Source organism: Peromyscus californicus, unplaced genomic scaffold, assembly GCF_007827085.1.
Source record: "Peromyscus californicus insignis strain IS unplaced genomic scaffold, ASM782708v3 Scaffold_16__1_contigs__length_79575227, whole genome shotgun sequence".
NCBI lineage: Eukaryota > Metazoa > Chordata > Mammalia > Rodentia > Cricetidae > Peromyscus > Peromyscus californicus.
This window is the reverse complement of record NW_026294458.1, coordinates 2,818,655-2,843,917: the sequence shown is the minus strand read 5'-3', so window position 1 is coordinate 2,843,917 and position 25,263 is coordinate 2,818,655. Positions and strand designations below refer to the sequence as shown.

Here is a 25,263-nt window from a genome sequence, read left to right as displayed (position 1 = left end):
AGAGATGAGAGACAAGAGAGGTAAAGAGAGGCTGTACCAGGCGGGCAGTTTTAAAGGGTGCACGTGTCGCACAGCTGACAGCGGAAAGGCACCTGGCGACAGGTGATGACGTAACTGCTTTGGCGGCAGAGGCTGCTGCTTCAGTGTCAGAAACTAGCATTGGAATTCTTTAACGAAAGCGGCAGAGTTTGACACTGAAGACCCCAGAGTTTTTTCTATTTGAGAGAGTTCACTTAGTGAGAAGGGGACATGTACCTTAGCAGGCTTCGTGGCTAGCAGGAGCTGATTAGGGGACAGGAAGAGAGAACAGAGGGAGGGCTTGGAGTGAAGATATGCGAAAGCTTGGACATAGGGTACCTCCTTCCATCTACGCAATCACTGGCAGAAGTTGCAAAGGTTCTGTATGATATTGGGATCTAGATGCCAGTAAGTGGCCACTTGGACTGATTATTTAAGGAGTACTGGGGCCAGATTTGACTGTAAAGGTGGATAAGTTAAGTCCTTAAGTCAAGTGCTAGATGCAAAGGTCTAAGGTTTTCCAAAAGGCATCCCAGTGGCGAGCTTGGAGGTATGGTGGAGGATGCAGTTCCAATGAGTGCGGTAGAGGAGGAAGATACAGGAAGGATTGGATTGAGTGGTCAAAAGCTGTCCAGCCAGTCATCACACACTGAACAGGTGCCAAGGGCTAAAGCCCAAGTGAGACTCGGTCACCTGGTACTAGAGCTTGAAAACGAGGCCAAAGGGCAAGAAACCACACTCGAGAGATTAAGTCCCACTTGTGGGAAATGGAAAGAAGTAAGTGTTGGCAAAAAGGGTCAACTACAGCCTTAAAGAGTGTGCTAGGGGTTCCTCTGCCTCCAACAATACCAGAGGGGTACCAGATGTTCAATAGTCACTCCCATGGATCCAGGGAAGCATTTTTGCAGACTGGGAAAAGGGGGACTTAACAATCATGGCTGGTGTTGGGTGAAGTGCCCAGCAATCAGTTAGTTGGAAAATGAGCCTGTAATAGGTAGACTGGGTACAGGGTCCTGGTGTGCCTCAAACTGCTAGTGGGCAGGAGGAGCTGCCAGGAGAACCTGTCAAGTCTCAGCATCAATGTAATAGTTTAGTGGTAGAAGGCAATCTTGGCGGGCTGGAGCCAAGGAACACCACAAAGTCACACCATACAACAGAGTTCACATGGGAGGTTTGTTGTGGGGATGTGCAGAGGCAGCCTCTGAGTGAGGGCAGAAGGAAAGAGAGAGGGGGAGAGAAGGGCTTGCCTTTTCTAACGGGATCTAGTGCATGAGCATAGAGAGTGCTCTACTTGATGGCGGTAGTAGCTACAGTGTCACATCTTGGCGGCTGCTGCTGCTGCTGTGTCATGTTAGGTCCTCGAGAGCTGGCCAGTGTAAATGCCTGAATGCTAACATTCTAGGATTAGGAAAATTGTAATTCTAGGTGCTGATATCTGGTCTTGTCTTTGTTTGATGGGTGTTTTGTTCCTTGGTTTCTGTTTCCTCTCTGGTTCTTAGGAGTGTAGTGGCTGTGTGTTGCCAGTAGGAAAGTCTTCTGGGGTTTGATAGATGTGGCCACTGGGAGTTCCAGGTAAAATGTATTTCTGGGTATTGGGACCTGAGACTTAGAAATGGGAGTGGTCTGGGGCTTCCCTTTTGATGGTCAAATGACCCCTTCACAAGGGTGGTATATCAGATACTTACATTATAATTCATAACAGTAGCAAGATTACAGTTATGAAGTAGCAATAGTTTTATCGTTAAAGGTCACCACAACATGAGCAGCTGTATGAAAGGATCATAGCATTAAGAAGGTTGAGAAAAACTGAGCTAAGTGCTGGGATTACAGGACTTAGTGGCCATGGCCATCTTCCCACATTTTAGGTTATTTTCCCCTTTTTCCTTTTTTTTTTCTTTCTTTTTTTTTCATTTTTCTCTATTAAGAAATTTTCTACTCACACTACATACCACCCACAGATCCTCCCTCCTCACTCCTCCCACCCCCAGCCCTCTCTCCCAAGCCACCCCACATCCCCACATCCCCCAAATCAAGGTCTCCCATGAGGAGTCAGCAGAGCCCAGCACACTGAGTCTAGGCAGGTCCAAGCCCCTTCCCACTGCACCAAGGCTGCACAAGGCATCACACCACAGGCACCGGATTCCCAAAAGCCTGCCCAAGCACCAGGGACAGATCCCGATCCCCCTGCCTGGGTGCCTCACAAGCAGTTCCAGCCAAACAACCATCTTCCATATCCAGAGGACCTAGTCCAGTCCCATGGGGGCTCCACAGCCACTAGTCTACAGTTCATGGATTTCCACTAGTGTGGCCGGTCATCTTTGCACGTCTTCCCATCATGGTCTCCACATTCCCCGCCTGCAGAATCACTTCTCTCTCTCATCGATTGGATTCCCAGAGCTTAGCCTGGTTCCTGGCCATGGATCTCTGCATCTGCCTTCATAAGTCACTGGACAAAGGCTCTATGATGACAGCTAGGTTATTTGCTAGGCTGGTCACCAGAGTAGACCAGTCCAGGCCAGGCACCCCCTGGACCAGGGCCAGCAGTCCAAGTTGGAGTCATCCTTATGGATTCCTGAGAGCCTACCTGGCACCATGCCTTTTCCTATTCCCATGATGTCCTCATCTATCATGGTATCTCCCTCCCTGCCCTTCCATGATGTCCTCATCTATCATGGTATCTCCCTCCCTGCCCTCTCACTCTGTCTCTGTTCCGGCTTGACCCTCCCATTTCCCTATGTTCTCATCCCCCACTCCTTGCCCTCTGACACCCCCCCACACCCAGTTTGCTCATGTAGATCTCATCCACTTCTCCTTCGCTGGGTCATCCATGTGTCCCTCCTAGGGTCTTCCCCGTTAGCTAGCCTCTCTGGAGCTGTGGGGTGCAGTCTGGCCATCCCTCCCTCACATCTAGTATCCACTTATGAGTGAGTACATACTATGTTTGTCCTTCTGAGTCTGGGTTACTGCACTCAGGATGATATTTTCTAGTTCCATCCATTTGCCTTCAAATTTCATGATATCATTGTTTTTTACTGCTGAGTAGTACTCCATTGTGTGTATGTGCCACATTTTCTTTATCCATTCTTCAGTTGAAGAGCATCTAGGTTGTTTACAGGTTCTGGCTATTACAAATAATGCTGATATGAACATAGTTGAGCATGTGTCCTTGTGGTATGATTGAGTATTCCTTGGGTATATGCCCAAGAGTGGTATAGCTGGGTCTTGAGGAAGACTTATTCCCAATTATTTGAGACACTGCCACACTGATTTCCAGAGTGACTGTACAAGTTTGCACTCCCACCAACAGTGGAGGAGTGTTCCCTTTGCTCCACATCCTCTCCAACGTAAGCTGTCGTCAGTGTTTTTGATTTTAGCCTTTCTGGCAGGTATAAGATGGTTTCTCAGAGTTGTTTTGATTTGCATTTCCCTGATGACTAAGGATGTTGAGCAATTCCTTAAATGTCTTTCAGCCATTTGAGCTTCTTCTGTTGAGAATTCTCTATTTAGCTCTGTAGCCCATTGTTTTAATTGGATTGTTCAGTATTTTGAAGTCTAGCTTTTTGAGTTCTTTATATATTTTGGATATCAGCCCTCTGTCAGATGTGGGGTTGGTGAAGATCTTTTCCCATTTTGTAGGCTGTCATTTTGTCTTATTGACCATGTCCTTTGCCCTATAAAAGCTTCTCAGTTTCAGGAGGTCCCATTTACTAATTGTTGCTCTCAGTGTCTGTGCTTCTGGTGTTATATTTAGGAAGTGGTCTCCTGTGCCAATGCGTTCAAGACTACTTCCTACTTTCTCTTCTATCAAGTTCAGTGTAACTGGATTTATGCTAAGGTCTTTGATCCACTTGGACTTGAGTTTTGTGCGTGGCTATAGATATGAATCTATTTGCAATCTTCTACATGTTGACATCCAGTTATGCCAGCACCATTTGTTGAAGATGCTTTCTTTTTTCCATGGTACAGTTTTGGATTCTTTGTTGAAAATCATATGTTCACAGGTATGTGGATTAATGTCAGAGTCTTCAATTTGATTCCATTGGTCCATGTGTCGGTTTTTATGCCAGTACCAAGCTGTTTTTATTACTATAGCTCCATAGTAGAGCTTGAGGTCAGGGATCATGATGCCTCCAGAGGTTGCTTTATTATATAGGATTCTTTTAGCTATCCTAGGTTTTTTATTTTCCCATATAAAGTTAAGTGTTGTTCTTTCCAAGTTTGTGATGAATTGTGTTGGGATTTTGATGGGGATTGCATTGAATCTGTAGATTGCTTTTGCTAAGATTGCCATTTTTACTATGTTAATTTTACTTATTCATGAGCATGGGAGATCTTTCCATTTTCTGATATCTTCTTCAATTTCTTTCTTCAGAGACTTATAGTTCTTATCGTACAACTTTCACTTGCTTAGTTAAAGTTACCCCAAAGTATTTTATATTATCTGTGGCTATTGTAAAGGGTGATGTTTCTCTGATTTCTTTCTCAGCACATTTATCATTTGTATATAGGAGGGCTACTGATTTTTTTGAGTTAATCTTGTATCCTGCCAACTCACTGAAGGAGTTTATCAACTGTAGGAGTTTCCTGGTAGAATTTTTGGGGTCACTTATGTATACTATCATATCGTCTGCAAATAGTGAAAGTATGACTTCTTCCTTTCCAATTTGTATACCCTTGATCTCCTTTTGCTCTAGCTAGAACTTCAAGTACTATGTTGAATAAGTATGGGGAGAGTGGACAGGCTTGTCTTGTTCCTGATTTTAGTGGAATTGCTTTGAGTTTCTCTCCATTTACTTTGATGTTGGCTGTTGGCTTGCTGTAAATTGCCTTTAATATGTTTAGGTATGTTCCTTGTATTCCTGATCTCTCTAGGACCTTTATCATGAAGGGGTGTTGGATTTTGTCAAAGGATTTTTCAGCATCTAATGAGATGATCATGTGGTTTTTTTTCTTTCAGTTTGTTTATATGGTGTATTACATTGACAGATTTTCATATGTTGAACCATCCTTGCATCCCTGGGATGAAGCCTATTTTGGTCATGGTGGATAATTTTTTTTGATGTGTTCCTGGATTCAGTTAGCCGGTATTTTATTGAGTTTTTTTGCATCAGTGTTCATGAGAGAGATTGGTCTGTAATTCTCTTTCTTTGTTGCATCTTTGTGTGGTTTGGGTATCAAGGTAACTGTAGTCTCACAAAAAGCATTTGTTAATGTTCCTTCTGTTTCTATTGTTTGGAACAATTTGAAGAATATTGATATTATCTCTTCTTTGAAAATCTGGTAGAATTCTGCGCTGAAACCATCTGGTACTGGACTTTTTTTGGTTGGGAGACTTTTAATGACTGTTTCTATTTCCTTAGGGGTTATTGATCTATTTAAATAGTTTATCTGGTCTTGATTTAACTTTGGTATGAGATACCTATCCAGAAAATCATCCATTTCTTTCAGATTTTCCAATTTTGTGGAGTACAGGTTTTTGAAGTATGACCTGATGATTCTCTGGATTTCCTCATGGTCTGTTGTTATGTCTCCCTTTTCATTTCTGATTTTGTTAATTTGAATGCTCTCTCTCTGCTTTTTGGTTAATTTGGATAAGGGTTTGTCTATCTGGTTGATTTTCTCAAAGAACCAACTCTTTGTTTCATTGATTCTTTGTATTATTCTCTGTTTCTATTTTATTGATTTCAGCCCTCAATTTGATTATTTCCTGGTGTCTGTTTCTCCTGGGTGAGTTTGCTTTTTCTTGTTCTAGAGCTTTCAGTTTTGTTGTTAAGTCACTAGTGTGACATTTCTCCAATTCCTTTATGTGGGTATTTAGTGCTATGAATTTTCCTCTTAGCACTGCTTTCCTAGTGTCCCATAAGTTTGGGTACGTTGTACATTTGTTTTCATTAAATTCTAGGAAATTTTAAATTTCTTTCTTTATTTCCTCCTTGACCCATTGGTGATTCAATTGGGCATTATTAAGTTTCCATGAGATTGTAGGCTTTTTGTTGTTGTTGAAATCTAACTTTAAGCCATGGTGGTCCTATAAGATACAGGAGGTCATTTCAATTTTTTGTATGTGTTGAGATTTGCTTTGTGACCAAACATGTGGTTAATTTTGGAGAAGGTTCCATGGGGTGCTGACAAGAAGGTATATTCTTTTGTGTTAGGGTGGAATAATCTGTAGATATCTATTAAGTCCATTTGCGTCATAATATCTGTTAGTTTCCTTATTTCTTTGTTAAGTTTCTTGCTGTGGGATGTTCTCTATGCTGTGAATGTGTTGCTCTGATTGGTTACTAAATAAAGTGCTGATTGGCCAGTAGCCAGGCAGGAAGTGTAGGCGGGACAAAAAGAGAGGAGGATTCTGGGAGGAGGAAGGCTGAGACAGAGAGATGCTGCCAGCCGCCGCCATGAGAAGATGTTAAGATACCACTAAGCCATGAACCATGTGGCAACTTATAGATTAATAGAAATGGGTTGATTTAAGATATAAGAATAGTTAGCAAGAAGCCTGTCACGGCCATATAGTTTATAAGTAATATAAGTCTCTCTGTGTTTACTTGGTTGGGTCTGAGCAGCTGAGGGATTGGCAGGTGAGAGATTTGTCCTCACCATGGGCCAGGCAGGACTGAAGAAAACTCTAGCTACAGTTTCTATCTGGCAGACCTGTCCATTGGTGAGAGTGGGGTGTTAACGTCTCCCACTACTAGTGTATGGGGTTTGATGTGTGATTTAAGCTTTAGTAATGTTTCTTTTACAAATGTAGGTGCCCTTGTATTGGAGGCGTAAATATTCAGAATTGAGACTTCATCTTGTCGGATTTTCTCTGTGATAAATTTGTAATGTCTTTCACATTCTCTTTGAATTTAATTTGAAGTCCATTTTATTAGATATTAGGAAAGCTACACCAGCTTGCTTCTTAAATCCATTTGATTGGAAAGTCTTTTCCCAGCCTTTCATTCTGAGTTGTCTTTGAAGTTGAGGTGTGTTTCTTGTATACAGCAAATGGATGGATCTTATTTTGATATCCATTCTGTTAGCCTGTGTCTTTTTACAGGTGAATTGAGACCATTGATACTAATGAATATTAATGACCAGTTATTGTTAATTCCTGTTATTTTTTGGTGGTAGTGTTGTATGTTTCCCTTCTTTGGTATTTGTTGGTGTGGGACTATCTATTGCCTGTGTTTTCATGGGTGTATCTAACTTCCTTAGGATGGATTTTTCCTTCAAGTGTTTTCTGTAGGGCTGGATTTGTGGAGAGATATTGTTTAAATCTGATTTTATCATGGAATATTTTGTTTACTCCGTCTATGTTGATTGAGAGTTTTGCTGGCTATAATGGTCTAGGTTGGCTTCCATGGTCTCTTAGTGTCTGCATAACGTCTGTCCAGGATTTTCTGGCTTTTAGAGTCTCCATTGATAAGTCAGGTGTTATTCTTATGGGTCTGCCTTTATATGTTACTTGACCTTTTTCCTTTTCAGCTCTTAATATTTTTTCTTTATTCTGTATGTTTAGTGGTTTGATTATTATGTGGCAAGGGGACATTATTTTTAGATCCAGTCTATGTGGTGTTCTGTAACCTTGTATCTTTATAGGCATTTCCTTCTTTAGGTTGGGAAAGTTTTCTTCTATGATTTTGTTGACCATATTTTCTGTGCCTTTGGTTGGTATTCTTCTCCTTCTTCTATCCCTATTATTCTTAAGTTTGGTCTTTTCATGGTGTCCCAAATTTCCTGGACATTTTGGGTCATGACTTTGTTAGCTTTAGTGTTTTCTTTGACTGATGATTCTCTTTCCTCTATCGTATCTTCAACACCAGAGATCCACTCTTCTGTCTCTTGCATTCTGTTGGTTATGCTTGCATCTGTAGTTCCTGTTCATTTACTCAGATTTGCCACTTCTAGCATTCCCTCAGTTTGTGTCTTCTTTATTGTCTAGGTTTCAGTTTTCAAATCTTGAACTGTTTCCCTTACTTGTTTAATTGCTTTCTCTTGGTTTTCAAGGGATTTACTGATTTCTTCCCATTTTTTGTTTGACTTTTCCTCGAATTCTTTAAGGGAATTTTTCATTTCCTCTTTAAAGATCTCTATCATCTTCTTAAGGTCATTTTAAAGGTTGATTTCTTCTGTTTCTTCTGTGTTGGGATGTTCAGGTCTTGCTGATGTAGGTTCTGATGGAGCCATATTGGTTTTTATGTTGTTGACTACTGGCGTCTACCTATCTCTTTCTCCACTTGGTACAAGTGGTGTCTGTGTCTGAGGGAGCCTCTCTTGGTCTGATTGATACTCTTGGTCCAGTGAGACCTCTTGGTCTAGTCGGTGCTGATGGACTCTTTGTCTCAGGGAGCAGCTCTTAGCCAATTGGTGCTTGTGGGCTCTGTCTCAGGGAGTAGCTGCAATCTTGGCATGTGGATGGGTTGGGAGGGGTGGGGCTTGTGGGTTACAGGATCTGGTGGGTGATGGTGGTAGTCTGACTTGTCTGCAGTAGGTAGTCTGCCAACTGACCTGAAACTGGGACTGTAATGGGTGGTGGTGTAGGGGCGCAGGGTTGTGCCCCTGAGTCCAAAGCCTAGGAGCTGGGGTGTTCAGGTATGAGGATAAAGACTCACCTCTTAGTCCAATTGGGTGCTGGCAGGCTGTCTCAGGGAACAGCTGCAGTCTTGGAAGATGGGTGGGATTTGGGAAAGGTGGGGCTTGGGTTACAGGGTCTGATGGGGGATGGTGGTAGTCTGACTTATCTGCAGGTCTGCCTCTGCTGACTGGCCTGAAACTGGGACTGCAATGAGTGGTGGTGTAGGGACACAGGGTTGTGACCCTGGGCCCCACCTAAACAAAGACTTACCTCTTAGTCCAATCGGGTGCTGACAGGCTCTGTCCACATTTTAGGTTTTTAAAGATAGGGTTCCATGTCAATCAGGCTGCTCTTGAACTCTATGTAATTGGAGATGACCTTGAACTCCTGACCATTCTGCTTCTGTCTTCTGAGCATTGCAGGTATGACTCTCTATGCCTGTTTTTGTTACATATTCCTTTGTGTTTGTTTAAGACTGGGTCTCACTGTGAAGCCCTGGCTTAGAAATTGTGGCTACCTCCTACCTCTACTTCCCACATGCCAGAATTACAGGTCTATGCCACCATGCCTGACTGGTTTTAAAATACATTCTTACCTAGCAATTTTTCTCTGGGATTATCTTCCACTGGACATTGAGCCAGCTGCCTAATGTCACACAGACAAGGTTTAGTCTCAACACAACCACAACCAACCATGTAGAGGTTGTGTGTGTTTCTTCAGGACAGTGTTAGTTGTGACAAAGCAGCTGCTAGGCTTGGGATTTTAGTACCTTACTCTTTGAGAATGTTTGCTAATCCCCGCTCCATTCTACCCTCTGTACTGCTGCTGACACCTCTGATGTCCTGATTCTCAAACTAACAGTGCCTACCCTCAACAGAGTAGATCACCACTAGCCCCTTCCCAACCATGGTCTTGGGGAGACCAGGCCAAGGTGCAGGAAGCTACGTAAGTGCTCAACATCACAATCATGGCAGAGAATGGGTGCACTGGAGCACATGTTTGATCACTTCCACACTGATGAGGCATTCTAACTAAAGTAAAAAAGCCGAGCAATAAAGGGTCCAGTCAGGCATGGTGATGACTGGAGTGTATGTACACAGAGTTCAGTCCCAGAAGTCAGGAATCAGAGGCCACTGGATACTGAGTCCTAGGCCAGAATGGGTTATATAGTGAGCACCAGTATCAACTTAAAATGGAGGATCTAAAACAGATCCGTGTGGGGAGTGTCCTCAAAATCCCCCAAATTGGGCTAAATGTGAAAGGGGAGGATTGGTGGTAAAGTCATGTTACTGATCTTGATGGTGACATTTCATTCATACCTGGCTTGGGCTCACCGGGTGATCACGATGGTACCCCTGGCTACTAGCTCTGTGATGGGTCAGTCTTGTAGGGAACTTTTTGCATTCTGGAAAGCATGCTGGCCTGTTTATAAAAAAAGACCCAGCAATACACATATTTTCTTAGTCCCCAAATAAAGATCCAAAAAACCAAAATCACTGTATGCCTCCTGATTAGTCTGGCTGTAGCAAAACCCAGAAATGCACACAGAATTCACTCTAAATCGCTGTGCTTTAATAGTATCCAGAAGTGGCAGAGAGAGATGCTCAGCTTCTCAGGAAGGTTGAAGGAAGTGCAGAGTGGACAGCATCTGCCTCAACTGTGATGCCAAGTGCAGCCTCTGTTCTGGACTATGTGCTGCTCCGGGAGTTACTTTTCCCAGGTCCTGCCACTTTGGGCAACCTAGTAGCACTGGGCTGGCGTGGCATCCTCTGGATGGGTCCTTCACGGCTTCCACGTTCTGCCACTATGGGCACACTGCCAAGAGTGGGGCCACCTCTGTTTCTTCCTGAAAAGACATAGAACCCAATAATTCGGATGGGGCAGACTCCAGCTGTAACACACTCACCATTTGGTTTCTTGGGGAATGTGCTTATCTATCTGCTGTATTAACCTGCTTCAGCTGCAAATATGTGATTGGTAATTTTGGTTGTCAACTTGAACACATCTAGAAAGAACTAAAACCTAAGATGCTGGCACATGAGTAAGGGATTTTCTTAACTGGATTAGTTGATGTGCGAAGACCAAAACTAAATCTGGGCCACGCCTCTGGTGGCAGTCCACATGAAAGGACAGGTAAGAAGGACGCTCATGCCTTTTGCCTGCTTGTTCTCATCTTCCCTGGTACATCTGTCCCATTGCTGAGGCATTCCTCTGCTGGTGTTAGGATCTACTTCTTGGGGACTCCAACACAGACTGAAGACCAGGAGCGCTGTAGGAAGCCTTGGGGACTCCAGCACCACATTGGAAATGCCGAGATGGCCAATCTGGTAAACTAAACAAACTACTTGATTCTTGGATTTTCTGTTGAACTGTATCACTGACTTCAGCCTGTAAGCCACTTTAATAAATCAATTTTAAATATATTTTATCCGTAATAAATTATTTTAACATATATTTTCATTTAATCAGTTTTGTTCCTTTAAAGAACCCTGACTAATAAAGACTGTGGCACCAGGAGTGGATCTAGAGAAATAGAATTTTAAGGATAAACTTTTTAAGTATCTGAAACAGGTTTTCCAAATTCACCAATAGCTACAGTTACTGAAGGCTCTTCCAGTGCCATGGAGAACATTACAAATCCATGGTGTGAACTATTTAAGCAACTTATTAACATCAATGCATCTGATTGCCCTGATTCACCTACTATAAGGAACTAGTGTAATTGAACACTAAGTTGTAGTGACTTTATACATAAAACTCTTGACAATTTGTAGAAAAGTTAGGAAAATAATGATGCTGACTGGTTGCCTCTAGCATCTCCAGATAAACCAACAAAGTCTAAAGGTTTCTAAGTGTGCCCTGGAAGAGAATCTTCTCTTCAGCAGCCACAGAGCTCAAGTTGCAGAAAATCAGCCTGAACCCTTCATAAAGTTGGCTGGGTTACAAAGGAAATTCAAGTCCCAACCTCAGAGGGCTTTGGCAGTTAAAGGGCACTGATTGGTAAGGACTGGGAACTTGGAACTTGGGATGCAGGTGTGGGGGATCCTACTGAGGCTGAGGACTTTGGTCCCTCAGAATCTGAATGGTTTATCTCCCCACCTTTATCAGAGGATTCATCCCCACCCTGACCCTGCAGTCAGCCTTTGCCACCTTTGTCTAAGGGAATTAAAGGAATCAGCAGTGACAATCTTCTCTGAAGGAGATGCCAGGCAGCACAATACTGATGTCCCCAGGGCCCACCAATAGTTGTCTTGATACTTAGAACCAGATTTAAAGCTAAGAAGGCTCCTAGAGAGGCCATAGGAAGTGTAATCAGTGAAGAAGAGGTGGGTTATACTACTAAAGAACTTAATGAGTTTGATGATTCATTCTAGCAGAAGTCTGGGGACTATGTGTGGGGATGGACTTAAGGATGGGGATAATGGTGGAAGGAACATAAAACTCAGTCCTTCTGAGTTTATTACATGGATGTTATTATTCCTAGCCACTTCTGGAGTCACGTGACGTTCATGTGCTGTCAGCAGTCAGACAAAATGCTTAGTCACTCCAGGGCCTTACATAGTGTAGTCACATAATCTTCATAGAGCGTGGTCATGTAATCAATGCACATGCATGGCATAGCTATGTAAACCCATATTTGTAAGCTTGAGGTGACCTATAAAAGCAGACTCCACCCACTCCCCTTCTCTCTCCACGTTTCTCCTCTGGTAGGCCTACTCAAGACTATACTTTCCCTTCCCTAATAAAAACTCTTATAGTGGGTTCTGTTGTACCTCATGTTCTCTCTCGCCCAGTAAACAACTCCTACAAATAAATAACATTGGTGCCATGACCAAACAGGCTCTCCTGGTGTCCTGCACTGGGATCCTGAACCAAGGTTGGTTCATCCGCAACTGCCCACTTTCCATTTGCCTGGGCGAGGAATTTGCTACTTCGTTTGGTGAGTTTTCCCTTTACCAGTCAGCTAAAACACTTCCCTGGACCTGTGGGGATGACCGTTGATCATCCAGCATCCTTCTGGTGTCCTTGGGAGTGGGAGTACCCCATCCATGGTCTTTACTGGCTATGGTCAGCCCCCATCACTGACTATCACCACCAGCCATTTCCCACCACTGCGGTCTGAGGCCTCATTTCTCATCTCTTGGACCCTTGTCCTTTGGGCTCCTGCCCTGGTCCTTGCTCTTTATTTAATGGAACTCTGAGCAACTTGAGCCATTAATTGATCCTCGTTTGATCTCTGGGATGCCCGAGATATTACAGCTATTGGATCTCATTTACTTTTTTATTTTATTTTATTTTTCTCTCTGCTGCAGTCATGGGTAACAAGGCCTCCAATCTCATAAGCCTCACATCTCCTCTGGGATGCCTTTTAGAAACCCTCAAACCTCTTAGCTTAATGCCACACTTATAGATTTCTAAGCTTATCCACCTCTGCACTAAAAAATGGCCTTAATATCCCTTAGATAACAATAAAAAATGGCCACCTAATGGCTCCTTGGACCCCGATATTTTATGGGAATTATCTAACTTCTGTCAGTGAATGGGCAAATGGAAAGAGTTATCTTATAGCCAATTTTTTTTCTATCTCAGCTTCAAACCCTCTCTCCTTGATTCCTACTCACCTGCCCATGTGCTCCTAGCTATGCAACTCAAACAACAGTAACCTCTCACTACTACTCTAGACCCTGCTAATGAACCCCCACCTTTCCAGCCTCCCACTCCTTCTCCTCCAGTGACTGTTCCTTTGGACCCTCCAGCCCCTTCCTCCTCTCCGGTACCGGGCCGCTCCAACCGCCAGACTCTGGCTTCCACCGTTACTCCTCCTGTCATGAGTCCTCGATCTGCTAAGGAACCCCGACCCAGTAAAACTGACCCAGCAGCCATCCTCCCTTTGTGAGAGGTAGCGGGGTGGATGGACTGGTTAAGGTACATGTCCCTTTCTCGCTGTCAGAACTCTCTCAGATAGAAAAGAAACTGTTCTTATACATCCAACTCTACCTCTTTATTAAAGAATTCTAATATATCACCCAATCCTATAGTCTCATCTTTCATGATATATACATGATCCTAACTAACAACCTACTTCCCGAGGAGCACAGATGAGTTAGGAACAGGCTGGGATACATGCAGATGAGGTCTCCAGACTAGTGCAGCACATACTCCTGGAATGGAAGCAGTTCCTGATTGGGACCTACGATGGGATTATAACACCCCCGATGGGATTATAACACCCCTGGTGGCTCTCCAGCTAGGGATCAGTTTATGACCTGCCTCCTAGCAGGTCTTCTTAAGGCTGCCCTCAAACCAGTAAACTGAAAAGCTTCAAGACATAGTTCAGGACAGACAAGAGAATCTGTCTCAATCTCTAGAAGGACTTACAAAGGCCCTCTTACAGTATACTAATCAAGATCCTGAGAGCCCAGAGGGCAGACAGCTCCTCATGACCCATTTCTTTTTGCAGAGCTTCCCTGACATTAGGGCCAAACTTAAGCATCTGGAGAGAGGGCCTCTGACCCCACAGGCAGAAGTCTTAGTGCTGGTTTTTAAGGCGTGCCATGGGAGAGATAAGAAAGCCCATAAACAGGAATAGCAAATGCTGGCCAAGGCCATCCGACTGGTCACCCAAGGGCCCCAGGTCCTTGTTTTAAATGTGGTAGAGAAGGCCATTGGGCTCATACTTGCCCTGCCCCACATGGGCCACTGGGGCCATGTCCAAAGTGCCACTAAGAGGGACATTGGTTAGTTGACTGCCCCCGTGCACCTCGTGGCATGGGGACATCAAACATAGACCACCCTCTAGTCAACCTTCTAGGCTTGACCATGATGATTGAAGGTGCCCAGGCTTCAGCCCGACAACTGTCATCTCCCACAGGGAGCCTTGGGTAGCCATTACAGTATTGGGGCAATCCATTTTTTTCCTCGTGGACACCAGGGCCACTTACTCGGTTCTGAGGGAGTCTTGGGGACCCATCTCTCCTTCTCATCTCCCTATTGTTGGGGTAGGGGGACAGCTGTACCTACCTCATCAGACCCCACCACTTAATTGTATTTTCAGGGGTATCCCTCTTACCCACACATTTTTGGTCATGCCAACCTGCCCTGTGCCCCTAATGTGAAGAGATTTTTTAGTCAAGGTAGGAGCTTCCATTTTGTTTGCTCCCCCTATTTGCCTGACCCCAGACTTGCCAGAAGCTCCTCTCCTCCTCCTAGCCACCCAGCCTACTAGCTTTAACATGTCATCTCCCTTATTAACATCTCAGGTGGACCCCCAAGTCTAGGACACCCACAACCCTTCTGTAGATAGGCACCATTCCCTTATTATTACCCATTTACAGGACCCTACCCAGTACATCAACCAAGCTCAGCACCCTCTCTCACTCAAGAGCCTTAGGTCCCCATCCTTATACACTTCTTTCCACTATCCCTTCAGGAACTTCCCATTTCTCAGTTCTAGAACTAAAAGACGCTTTCTTCTCTATTCCTCTCAACCCTCAGTCTCAAAATATCTTTGCTTTTATCTGGACTGACCCTGACACTCACCTGTCTATGCAGCTGATCTGGACTGTCTTGCCACAGGGATTCAGAAATAACCCACACCTATTTGGTCAGGCCCTAGCCTCTGACTTACTCTCTTTGTCTCTTCCTGACTAATACAGTATGTAGATGACATTCTACTCTGCAGCCCATCATTACAAGTTAGCCAACTAACACCTCTGCTCTCCTAAATTTCTTCTCCAGCTGGGGTTATAGAGTCTCGCCTTCTAAGGTCCAGTTGTCCACTCCTCAGATCACCTATTTGTGTCTAACCATACCCCAACCCACAAGGCTATTACTTTAGATAGAAAGCATCTAATCCAATCTCTTACAGTCCCTTCTACTAAACAGGAGATTCTATCATTCCTGGGAATAGCTGGCTTCTTACGGTCTTGGGTTCCATTTTTTTCTCTCCTTGCTTGCCCCTTATATGAGACAGCTCTTGGCTCCCCACATGAACCCCTCCTTCACCCATTACTAAACCTTCCAGAAGATCCAACAGGCTCTCTTCCAGGCCCCAGCATTTCATCTCCAGACCTAACTCGTCCCTTCTTTCTTTGTTACATAGAGAGAGAGGGATACACCTTTGGGGCTCTATGGCACCAGCTGGGACCCTCCTTTGCACCTGCAGCATACCTGTCAAAAAACTAGACCTCACCACTCAGGGATGGACACCCTGCATACATGCTTTAGCAGCTGCTGAGCTCCTTATTCATGAATCAAAGAAGCTAACCTTTGGGTCACCCACCACTGTCTTCTCTCACCATAACCTGTCCCTTCTCTTAACTTATAAAGGCTTACACACTTTACCTCCTCTCCCAATTCTTTCTCTCCCAGTGGCACTAGTGGAAGATGCCACACTTACTTTCCAGACTTGCCCACCCCTTAATATTTCAAGTCTCCTCCCTCAACCTAATATTGACTATTCCCCATCTCATTCCTTTACTGAAACCCTAGAGGAACTATTGCCCCATCCTCCACACATACAGGAGGGCACATTGCCTCAGGCCACTTATACCTGGTACACAGATGGCAGCTCCTTTTTACACGAGGGGACCTGTAAAGCAGGTTATGCCATAGTGTCAGATACTGAGATAATAGAAGCACAGGTACTACCCACACACACCACTAACCAACAGGCTGAGCTGATAGCTCTCACTTGTGCCTTCCAATTGGCACAGGGACAATCCCTAAATGTTTACACAGACTCCAAATATGCTTTTCACATCCTCTTGTCCCATGCTGCTATCTGGAAAGGGTGTGGGCTTCTTATAGCAAAAGGAGAATCCATATCTAACTCAGGCCATATAATAGCTATGATAAAACCCTCCCATCTCCCTAAAGCTATAGGAATTATTCAGTGCCTGTCTCCAATTCCAGAAGAATGAGGTTTCATCCCACAACCCATACTCAATCCCATTTGATTTTCTTCCTGATTCCCCTTCTGCATTCTGCTGTCTCTAGGGACCACATTCTGCTTCATCAGTTTCCCTTCCTGTCCCTAATAACATATTCAAATTTCCAATTAATTCTTCAGCTGACTGTCACAGGACCACCATCAGACACAGAGCCGGAGGTGCAGGGACCATCAAATACACCCAGGCGGTAAGAAACAGTAACACTCCAGAGGTATTCACACCCCTAGACTCAAAAGGGTCTGGACTCGGCAAAAACAGACTTCAATATAACAGTTTATTACTGTTAAATGCCCTCAGCAATCAATAACCTGTGTCTCCTGGATGCTGAAGTGATACCAAGATAATGAAAGGAAACAGGTGCCTTAAGGTTTGTCTCAGGTAAAGATAGGAAGCCTAATTGATAATAATAGGAAAAAGAAAGCATGTTGCAGATCTCTCTCTCTCTCTCTCTCTCTCTCTCTCTCTCTCTCTCTCTCTCTCTCTTGCTATATGACTCTATAACTTTAACATTAATCAATAAAATTCTGATAGCAGAGGCAAGGTGAGTGTAGGTATTGTAATGGGCAGCACAGACAAAGCAACATTCATAATGGCCTGACCTGTAGGGGGCAGCATAGACAGCTATTTTATTTATTTATTTAAAAACTTTTTTTTTTCATTTTACATACCAATCACAGCTCCTCCTCCCTCCCCCTCTCCCACCTCTCCCCACTTCCCTCCCCCATCCACTCCTCATAGGGGGTAAGGCCCCCCTTAGGGAATCAACACAGCCTGGAATACCAAGTTGGGGCAGAAATAAGCCCCTCCCCCGTGTCAAGGCTGAGCAAGGCATCCCACCACAGGGAACAGGCTCCAAAAGGCCAGTTCATGTGCCCGATATAACTCCTGGTCCCACTGCCAGGGGCCCCACAAACAGCTCAAGCCACACAACTCAGTTATTTTTATGATAGGCAACTCCTATGTACCTTTGGTACTGGCTAATCAATCATGGTGTTTCCAGGAATGAAATAGATATAAAGCCTACTGCATTTTGTTTGATTTGTATAAGCAGAAAAATAACAAATGAAAGAAGTAGCTACACTGAGTCTCAGACCCTAAACCAGTTTCCAAATGAGCCAGTTTGCAGACCAAGAACCCTTTGAATGAAGGGAAGGCCATGTCCCTTTGAGGAAGGACTTTGCTAAAATACCCAAGAGTTTTACTGTTAGTCTTTCTCCCCTCTTTCCCCAGAAGGACCCAAGGCCTTTTATAAGAGTGACTCTACACTGTGGGAAAGGAAACAATCAGACTGACACTGATTTCCAGCCAGAGAAGTCTAAGAGTGGGCCTTTGGGACCCAGAAATCATGTGCTTTTGTTAGTAGGGCCGTTGTCTTCACCCAAAGAACACAGTGCAGTGAAGTGACATTGGGCCAAGCAGCACCTTACCGTGGAAGGGCCAGTCCTGCCCACCTGCATCCCTTGGGGCAGGGATATTAGGAATAGAGAAGTGTGGGAGGATGGTGGCAAGGTCCCAAAGCAGCACCAAATTGGCAAAATGCCCTGGCTCATTCTCTCCAGAAATCAGTTCTCCCCATATCCCTGAAAGCCAGGGCAACTCTTCAGCACACTAACTCCTGAGAGCGGGAAACCTCCAAATGCAATAGCTGGTCATCCATCCCTGAGGTGGAGAGCCCCTGGAGCCAGAGGTTGGCTATGGTGGTTGAGACTCACCTTGCCATTTACGTTAGAGTGGCCTTGCAGCCCTGACTTCCTGTCCCCTGTGAATGCCACCAGCTTGTAAAGAACCCTGCTGCTCCTATTCCTTCCTGAGAATCCTCCAAATAGGCCTTACTCCTTTTTTGGGGGGGTGGGGGTGACTTTACAAGGGCATGCCCGTGTTCTTTATATTAGGGGTATAAGGAGAGGTTAAAGCGGCACAGGCTTGATCTAGGAGTGCTGCAGGCCAAGACACACCAAGGCCCCGCCACCCTGACACCCCCATCCCATGCGTGCAAGCTGACTGGGTGGGAGCCAGTTCAGTTCCCCTGAAGGGCTATTCTCAAGGATGGTGGACAGGGTCTGGCAGTCACAGAGTGTGGGCACCTAGAGTAACCCCAGGTCTGTGCTGTCACCAACCAGTACTGCTACCCTCTGGGCCTCGTTAATGCTTCCAGAGCATATACTAACCAAGGGACAAAGATTTACACAAGGATGGCCATGCACATATGTACTCTTTACTCAGCCTACACTTCCTAGGAGAGTGTTCTTTTAAGTGTGCTAGTGACTCCTCTCTATGAATGCATGTGTGTTCACGTGCACCCAGCCTTTCCTTGGCATGTATGTGTGGGTATATGCATGTGAGTTCAGTACCTGTAGACGCTGATAGGATTTCATGACCATGCATGTGCTGGCAAGACCCTTAGTTATTTCCAGGAGCCTCAGGTCCTATGTAATCCCTGCACTGTATGGTCACATAATTTGTGCACAGCATGATCACGTAATCTATGCGCATGCATGGCCTACTACATAAGCCTATATGCGCATGTGTGGGTGAGTCCATAAAAGGTGGATTCCACGTACCCTCCACGTTATTCCTGCACAAGTCTTTCAGTAGGTCTAAGCACATTCTTTTCTCCCCTACCCCTTCTCCTAATAAACTCTTATAGTGGGTTTTGTTGTCCTCATGAGTTTTCTTGCATGGTAAACAGCACCGCATAATAACTAATAGATGCCAGAAGCATCAAATTCCCCTTGAGGTAGATTTACAAGTAGAGTACACTGCTTGATGTGGATGCTGGGAAGTAAACTTGGGTTCTCTGCAAGAGGGTACATATTCCTAACTGCTGAACGGTCTCTCCAAGCCCAATTTTCACTTTTCTAAAAGCCACATTAGACAGAAAATATGACAGGAGTGGTAGCATATACCTGTAATCCCAGCATTTGGGAGACGGAGAATTATGAATTGAAGGCCAATCTGGGGTACATAGTTCTAGGTCAGCCTGGGCCACGTGAGACCCTGTCCAGAAAAAAAAAAAGGAGGAGGAGGAAAAGGAAGAGGAAAAGTAAAAGAAAGAAGAGGAGATGGAGGAGGAAGAGGAGAAGAAGAAAGGAAATGAGAAATGAATCTAATATAATTTTAATTAGATCAAATTATCCAGTCTAATTGGCCCTCTAGATCCTCTATGGCTATGGGGTTTGCATCTATAGATTCAAAAGATTTTGGACTTAAAATATTTTTGTAAAAAGCAGGGTACAGGGGTACATGTCTATAATCTCATTTCTTTGGGAGGCTGAGGTAGGAGGAGGAGGGCTTGGACCTAGGACTTCATAACTAGTCTGTGACTAGGCCTGGTATCAGAGGGGTGTAATCTTAGCTACTTCTGGGATAGGGCGACTAAGGGAAGGGTCACAGGGTCAAGGCCTGTGCCACTGTGAGTTCAAGGCTAATCTGGGTAGCTCAGTGAGACCATCTCATGATAGAAACATTTTAAAAGGGGGGTGGGGAGCTGGTGGTAAAGTTCACTAGTTGTATACCTAGCATTGACAAAGCTTCGGGTTTGATTCCCAACAATGTATAAACCAGGCGTGGTGGCACAGGACTGTAATCTTACCAAAAATACAAAGACAGAGGCAAGAGGTCACAAGTTCAAGGTCATCCTCAGCTATATAAAGAGGTCAAGGTCAATCTTTTCTCAAAAGAGAACAGTTCCTCCTGGCCCACCTCCATGATGTAGACCAGAGTCCCCTCAGTTCTTCCTGGCAGCCCCGAAGGCCTTTTCTTCTAGCTCCTCTGGCCCTCTGTGACTCCCCGGCCCTGAAGAACCTCTCTCCACCAGCTGACACACCAGGCTGAGACTTAGGAAGGGGACCTTCAACTTCCTTCCTATCCTCCATTCCTGCCTTACTCTTAGCCCACAGGAGCTCCTCCTTCCAGCCTGACCCATCCCCGACAGACTCCACCTCTGGGTGAACACCAGGTCACCCTCTTTCCTCCCCACCACCCTCTTAGCCTTTCCTTCCAGCCCATCTCCATTCCTTTGTGACTCCCCATTGACCTGCAAAACAGCTTTCTGCCAGGGACCCCTTAACCAACCAGCTTGGCTGGGATCCAGAACCACTCTCTACCACCGTCACACAGTCATCACACTTAGCTGCGACTCAAGACCCCACACAGGTCACACCTGGCTAGGACCTAGCTTGGGCAGCAGCAACCAAAGAATGGAACACTCACCCAATAAAGACAAGACCAGATAGATACACTGAGAAGCACCTCAAACATTGTAGCTCCGGATGCCTATGTCCTACTTCAAAAACACAAACATGAGCAACCAAGAAAATATGTCTCCTCCAGAAACCAGCAACCCTATTGTGTTAGGCCCTGGGAAAAGCAACTCAGCATAAGACAAGAATAAATAATTTTAAATACAGCAATTGTGAATATATTCAAAAGACCCAAAGAGGATATGAATAAAGGCTTTAATAAAGACCATGAAAATCTGGGCAGTGGTGGCACATGCCTTTAATCCCAGCACTCAGGATGCAGAGGCAGGCAGATCTCCGTGAATTCGAGGCCAGCCTGGTCTACAGAGAGAGATCCAGGACAGCCAAGGCTACACAGAGAAACCCTGTCTCAAATATCAAAAAACAATCAAACAAACAACAAAACAAAAAACATGAAAACATAGCTGAATGAAATAATGAAAACAATTCATGACATAAAAGAAGAATTTAACAAAGAAACAGAATCCCTAAAGGAAACCCAAACTGAAATAAAACTGGAAACAAAAAACTCAGGATGTCAAGCAAAAACCTCAGAGGTAAGCTTCCTCAACAGATTAAAAAACATGGAAAAGAGAATTTCAGGACTTGGAGACAAGGCAGAAGACAGTGGACAAGTCAGTCAAAGAAAATGCTAAATCAAAACACAGTCAGGCTCAAAATACTCAAAAAATCCAGGACACTATGGAAAGACCAAACCTACAAATAATAGGTATAAAGGAAAAGTAATTCAGTTCAAAAATCACAGAAAAAATATGTATTTTTTGGTTTTGGTTTTGATTTTTTTGAGATAGGGTTTTTCTATAACAGCCCTAGCAGTCCTGGAACTTGCTCTGTAGACCAGGCTGGCCTTGAACTCACAGAGGCTAGCCTGCCTCTGCCTCCCCAGTGCTGGGATTAAAGGCATGTGTCCTGCTCACATAAAATATTTTTAACAAAACCATGAAAGAAAATTTCTCTACTCTAAAGAAAGAGGTTCCCATTGAGGAACAAGAAACATACAGAACACCAAATACACAGGATCAGAAAAGAAATTCCCCACGACACATTATAGCCCAAAAACTGAAAGTACACAACAAAGAAAGTATAGTAAAACCTACAAGAGAAAAAAGACCCAATCACGTAAAGGCAGTCCCATCAGGTTAACATCCAACTTTTCAGTGGATAATCTGGAACCAAAAGGACCTATAAACTCTGTAAGACCACAGATGTCAGCCCAGACTACTAGACCAAGCAAAACTACCAACTATAATTGACAGAAAGAAAAACATTTCACATTAAAAACAAACTTAAATAATTTCAATCAAGCTCTACATAAGGCACCAGAAAAAAAAAAGCCAGCCTAAAGAGAAGGTTAACTACACCTTGTGCTCAAGTGCCTTATATAAAGTATGTACCCGTATGCAGGCTTACGTCTGGTAGAATGAATAAATAATCCTGGAACAGCTAAAAGGGAGGGGGAAAACCCACAATATAACAAATGGGAAGTAATAAACACTTTTCACTAATAATTGAAATTATTGACCACTCTCAATATTAATGGTCTCAATTTTCTCAATAAAATATATGAAGACTAACAGATTGAATTAGAAAACAGGGTCTGTCTTTCTGCTGCACCCACAAATCACACCTCACTATCAAGGACAGAAATCACCTTACAGTAACAGGATGGAAAAGGTGTTACAAGCAAGTGGAGCCAAGAAGCAAGCAGGTGTAGCTATTTTAATCTCTGACAAAATAGACTTCAAACCAAAACCAATTAGAAGAAATAGAGGACATTACTTTCATGTCGTGTGTGTGTGTGTGTGTGTGTGTGTGTGTGTGTGTGTGTGTGTGTGTGTGATATACCTGTACTACCAGTATTTATGAGACAGGTATCAGACAGATCTTGGGATGTAGCTCAGTGGCATGATTCATACCTAGTATGTAGAAAACTAATGTGCCAGGGTTTCAGGGCAGAACATAGTACAGAAGTCCTAACTTCACTCACCAGCACAGAGAGATGAAAGGATGGAAGGAAAAAAGAAAGACGTAAGCCTGCATACGGGTACATACTTTATATAAGGCACTTGAGCACATGTAGATTTTGCTGTTTGTGCGGGAGGAGTGGTCTTGGAATGAATCCCTACAGCTATCAAGGGACAATTGTATTATCATCTCAACATGTTCACATAAGCTCTTATGTTAATTTTCACATTGTTCTTCAATATCCAGCCTTGACAACGGCTGCCCCATTATGGCTCAAGGCACTTACTGGGCAGTGTGGCTTATGTGAGATTTCTGGCTTCTACACACCAAATTTCACCTTGTGCTTTCTGGAGGGACAGCTTTTCAAACTGTATAGTTTCCCTAAAGCTAAATAGTGAGCACTAAACTGAACTTATTTCCCTCGGCAAAACTGAAGACCATTGTGACCAGTTTCTGTGGTATCGTTTCCCATTAAGGGCAACTTAGGAGCCAGGGTCCATCGATCCAGATGGTCCTGCTGTGCCTGCAGCATCTTACAGACTCTAGAAGCTGAACAGAACTCTAGCTCATGGCCTGGAGCAATAACAATCTAGTTCCTACAGGAAAGCTATGGCAAACCTCAATGGCCACAAACTTGGTCATTACAGAATATCACATTCCTCCAGCTCGATCACTCTGACCATTCCTGTTACTTTCCCCATCCCATATTTGGTTATTGATAGGGTGGCTGAAAGGTCTGCATGTATGGACACTAAGAAACACACAAGTCAGAGACCTCTCTGTGTCTCACCGGGTAGCCCAGCTCCACCTCTGCCATACTCCTCCGTTCACATCTCCACATCAGCCAGTATTCCTAAGCTTCCCAGTGATACCACATCCCTCAGGACCTTCTAGGACGAAGTCCTCCGGAGCTAACAATTCTGTGGTTCCTGTCCTCTCCAGAAATCCTTCATTTCATTCTGTGGCCCATCGCCAATCCATCTCCTCAGGCCCCCAAACTAAAGGTGCAACATGGGGAGGACACGGAAGAGGGGCAACTCAATTGCCCCTGGGAGCTCACACACCCTGATTCTGGGTGTCTGACCTCACCATGCCTGCCAATACCTGTTGTTAAGAGCGTTCCAACAGCCAAAGACAACAGATGCACCAGGTAGATGGGTAGGTGCAAGGACCTGAGATCCCTCTGTCACACACTCTGTTACCACCATCTGCTTATACACCATCCCAGTCATGACCACAGGAGCAGATCCTTCACATTTGAGCCTGGGATAATCTTTCTGCCAGACTTCTACTCTGTGTTCCAAGGCAGTCAGATGGCTCCAGTCCTGTAACCAAAATAATCCCCATATGGGAGCTAGACCTGGGCCTGGGAAGGGTGGGTAAGGAGCTGTCTGCCATGTTCTCTTGTTTATTCCATTACCTGTGGAATGAAGGCATGATGAAGAGGTATGAAGGTGTCAGACAGAAGGACCCTAGCCTGCTTGGACCAGTCCTTGATCCGGCAGAACAATCCCAAATGTGGCGCCAACTAAGGTCCCTGGAAGTTGAATTGGTCTGCAGACTCTGGGAGGAGACCCACAGAAAGACTGAGCCATTCTGAACCAAGCCAGCCTGTGGTTCTCCGCCCCTCCCCCCATCCCTGCCACCCTCGGGCCCACCTCTAACCTCGGGTCTCTGATGTGGGCAGAGACATGGATACCGAGTCCTGGGGATCGCTCGCCAGCCGCTGCCCAGCACACATGGACTTCAGTATCTGGAAGACGGCCAGGGGAGCCACGTTCAGATTCAGCAAGTCCACCAGGATCCTGTGTAAACAAATGCGGTGCTTAGTGAAACATGGAAGCCTCGGAGCGGACCTGCTCCATGAGCCGGGGCAGCTGGGCCACCACCCTGAAGACCAATACAGAGACAAGGGAGTTTTCAGAGTAGCGGATGGGGGCCAGAGGGGTCCTGAAGCAGGCTTATCTGCACGGAGCACGACCCTCGCCTTCTCACTTGAACACATCGGGGTCGATGGTGGCACCAGCAGCCTGCGCAAGCTCGTACAGCTCCATCTCCTCAGTTCCCAGCACCTTCTTCCGCCGAAGCGCCAGCTTCTGCAGCGTCGCCGCCTCCAGTCCTGTGGATGTCCCGAGCCCAGCCCCACAACCGGCTGCCGCCATTCGTGCAGGAAAGGGGAGCGTTGGGCCCAGGCCGCCAAGAGGTTCCACAGCGCCTCCTACTGGCCGCCCGTTTCCACGCAGGGTCCCTGCAGGTCCCAGCCAGGCGTCTCCAGCGAGGAGGGCGGGGGTCGGGAGGAATCTTTACGTAGTTGATTGCTTGACTTGTACTGAGCTCCTAGTGTTAGGCATGGGGATAGTGTGATGGAAAGCTGTCCGCTGTATGGAGACCAGACCCCTGATAAACCACTCGCTTAGGTAGCAACAACCAGAACCATGCCTGGCATATTCTGGGTACTTGGTAAATGCCTGTTCTTTGACGGGTATTCATGATTGCACGTAAT

At 44.9% G+C, this 25,263-nt stretch overlaps 1 protein-coding gene across 2 annotated transcripts; it reads right to left on the bottom strand.

The window, feature by feature from the left end:
- Nucleotides 1–10,131: 10,131 nt before the first annotated feature.
- On the bottom strand, nt 10,132–24,996 carry LOC128111727 (mitotic-spindle organizing protein 2-like). 2 transcript variants are annotated; one of them, XM_052739980.1, is made up of 4 exons: nt 24,756–24,996; nt 24,426–24,565; nt 19,440–19,530; nt 10,132–10,427 (listed from the first exon to the last, which is right to left on the bottom strand). In XM_052739980.1, exons 1-4 carry the CDS (start codon nt 24,920–24,922, stop codon nt 10,364–10,366), a joined length of 462 nt encoding a protein of 153 aa, XP_052595940.1. In that variant the 5' UTR covers nt 24,923–24,996; the 3' UTR covers nt 10,132–10,363. The 2 variants fall into 2 exon arrangements, with proteins under 2 accessions (XP_052595940.1, XP_052595939.1); XM_052739979.1 differs by lacking the exon at nt 19,440–19,530 and having other exon boundaries at nt 24,756–24,969.
- Between the last annotated feature and the right edge of the window lie 267 nt (nt 24,997–25,263).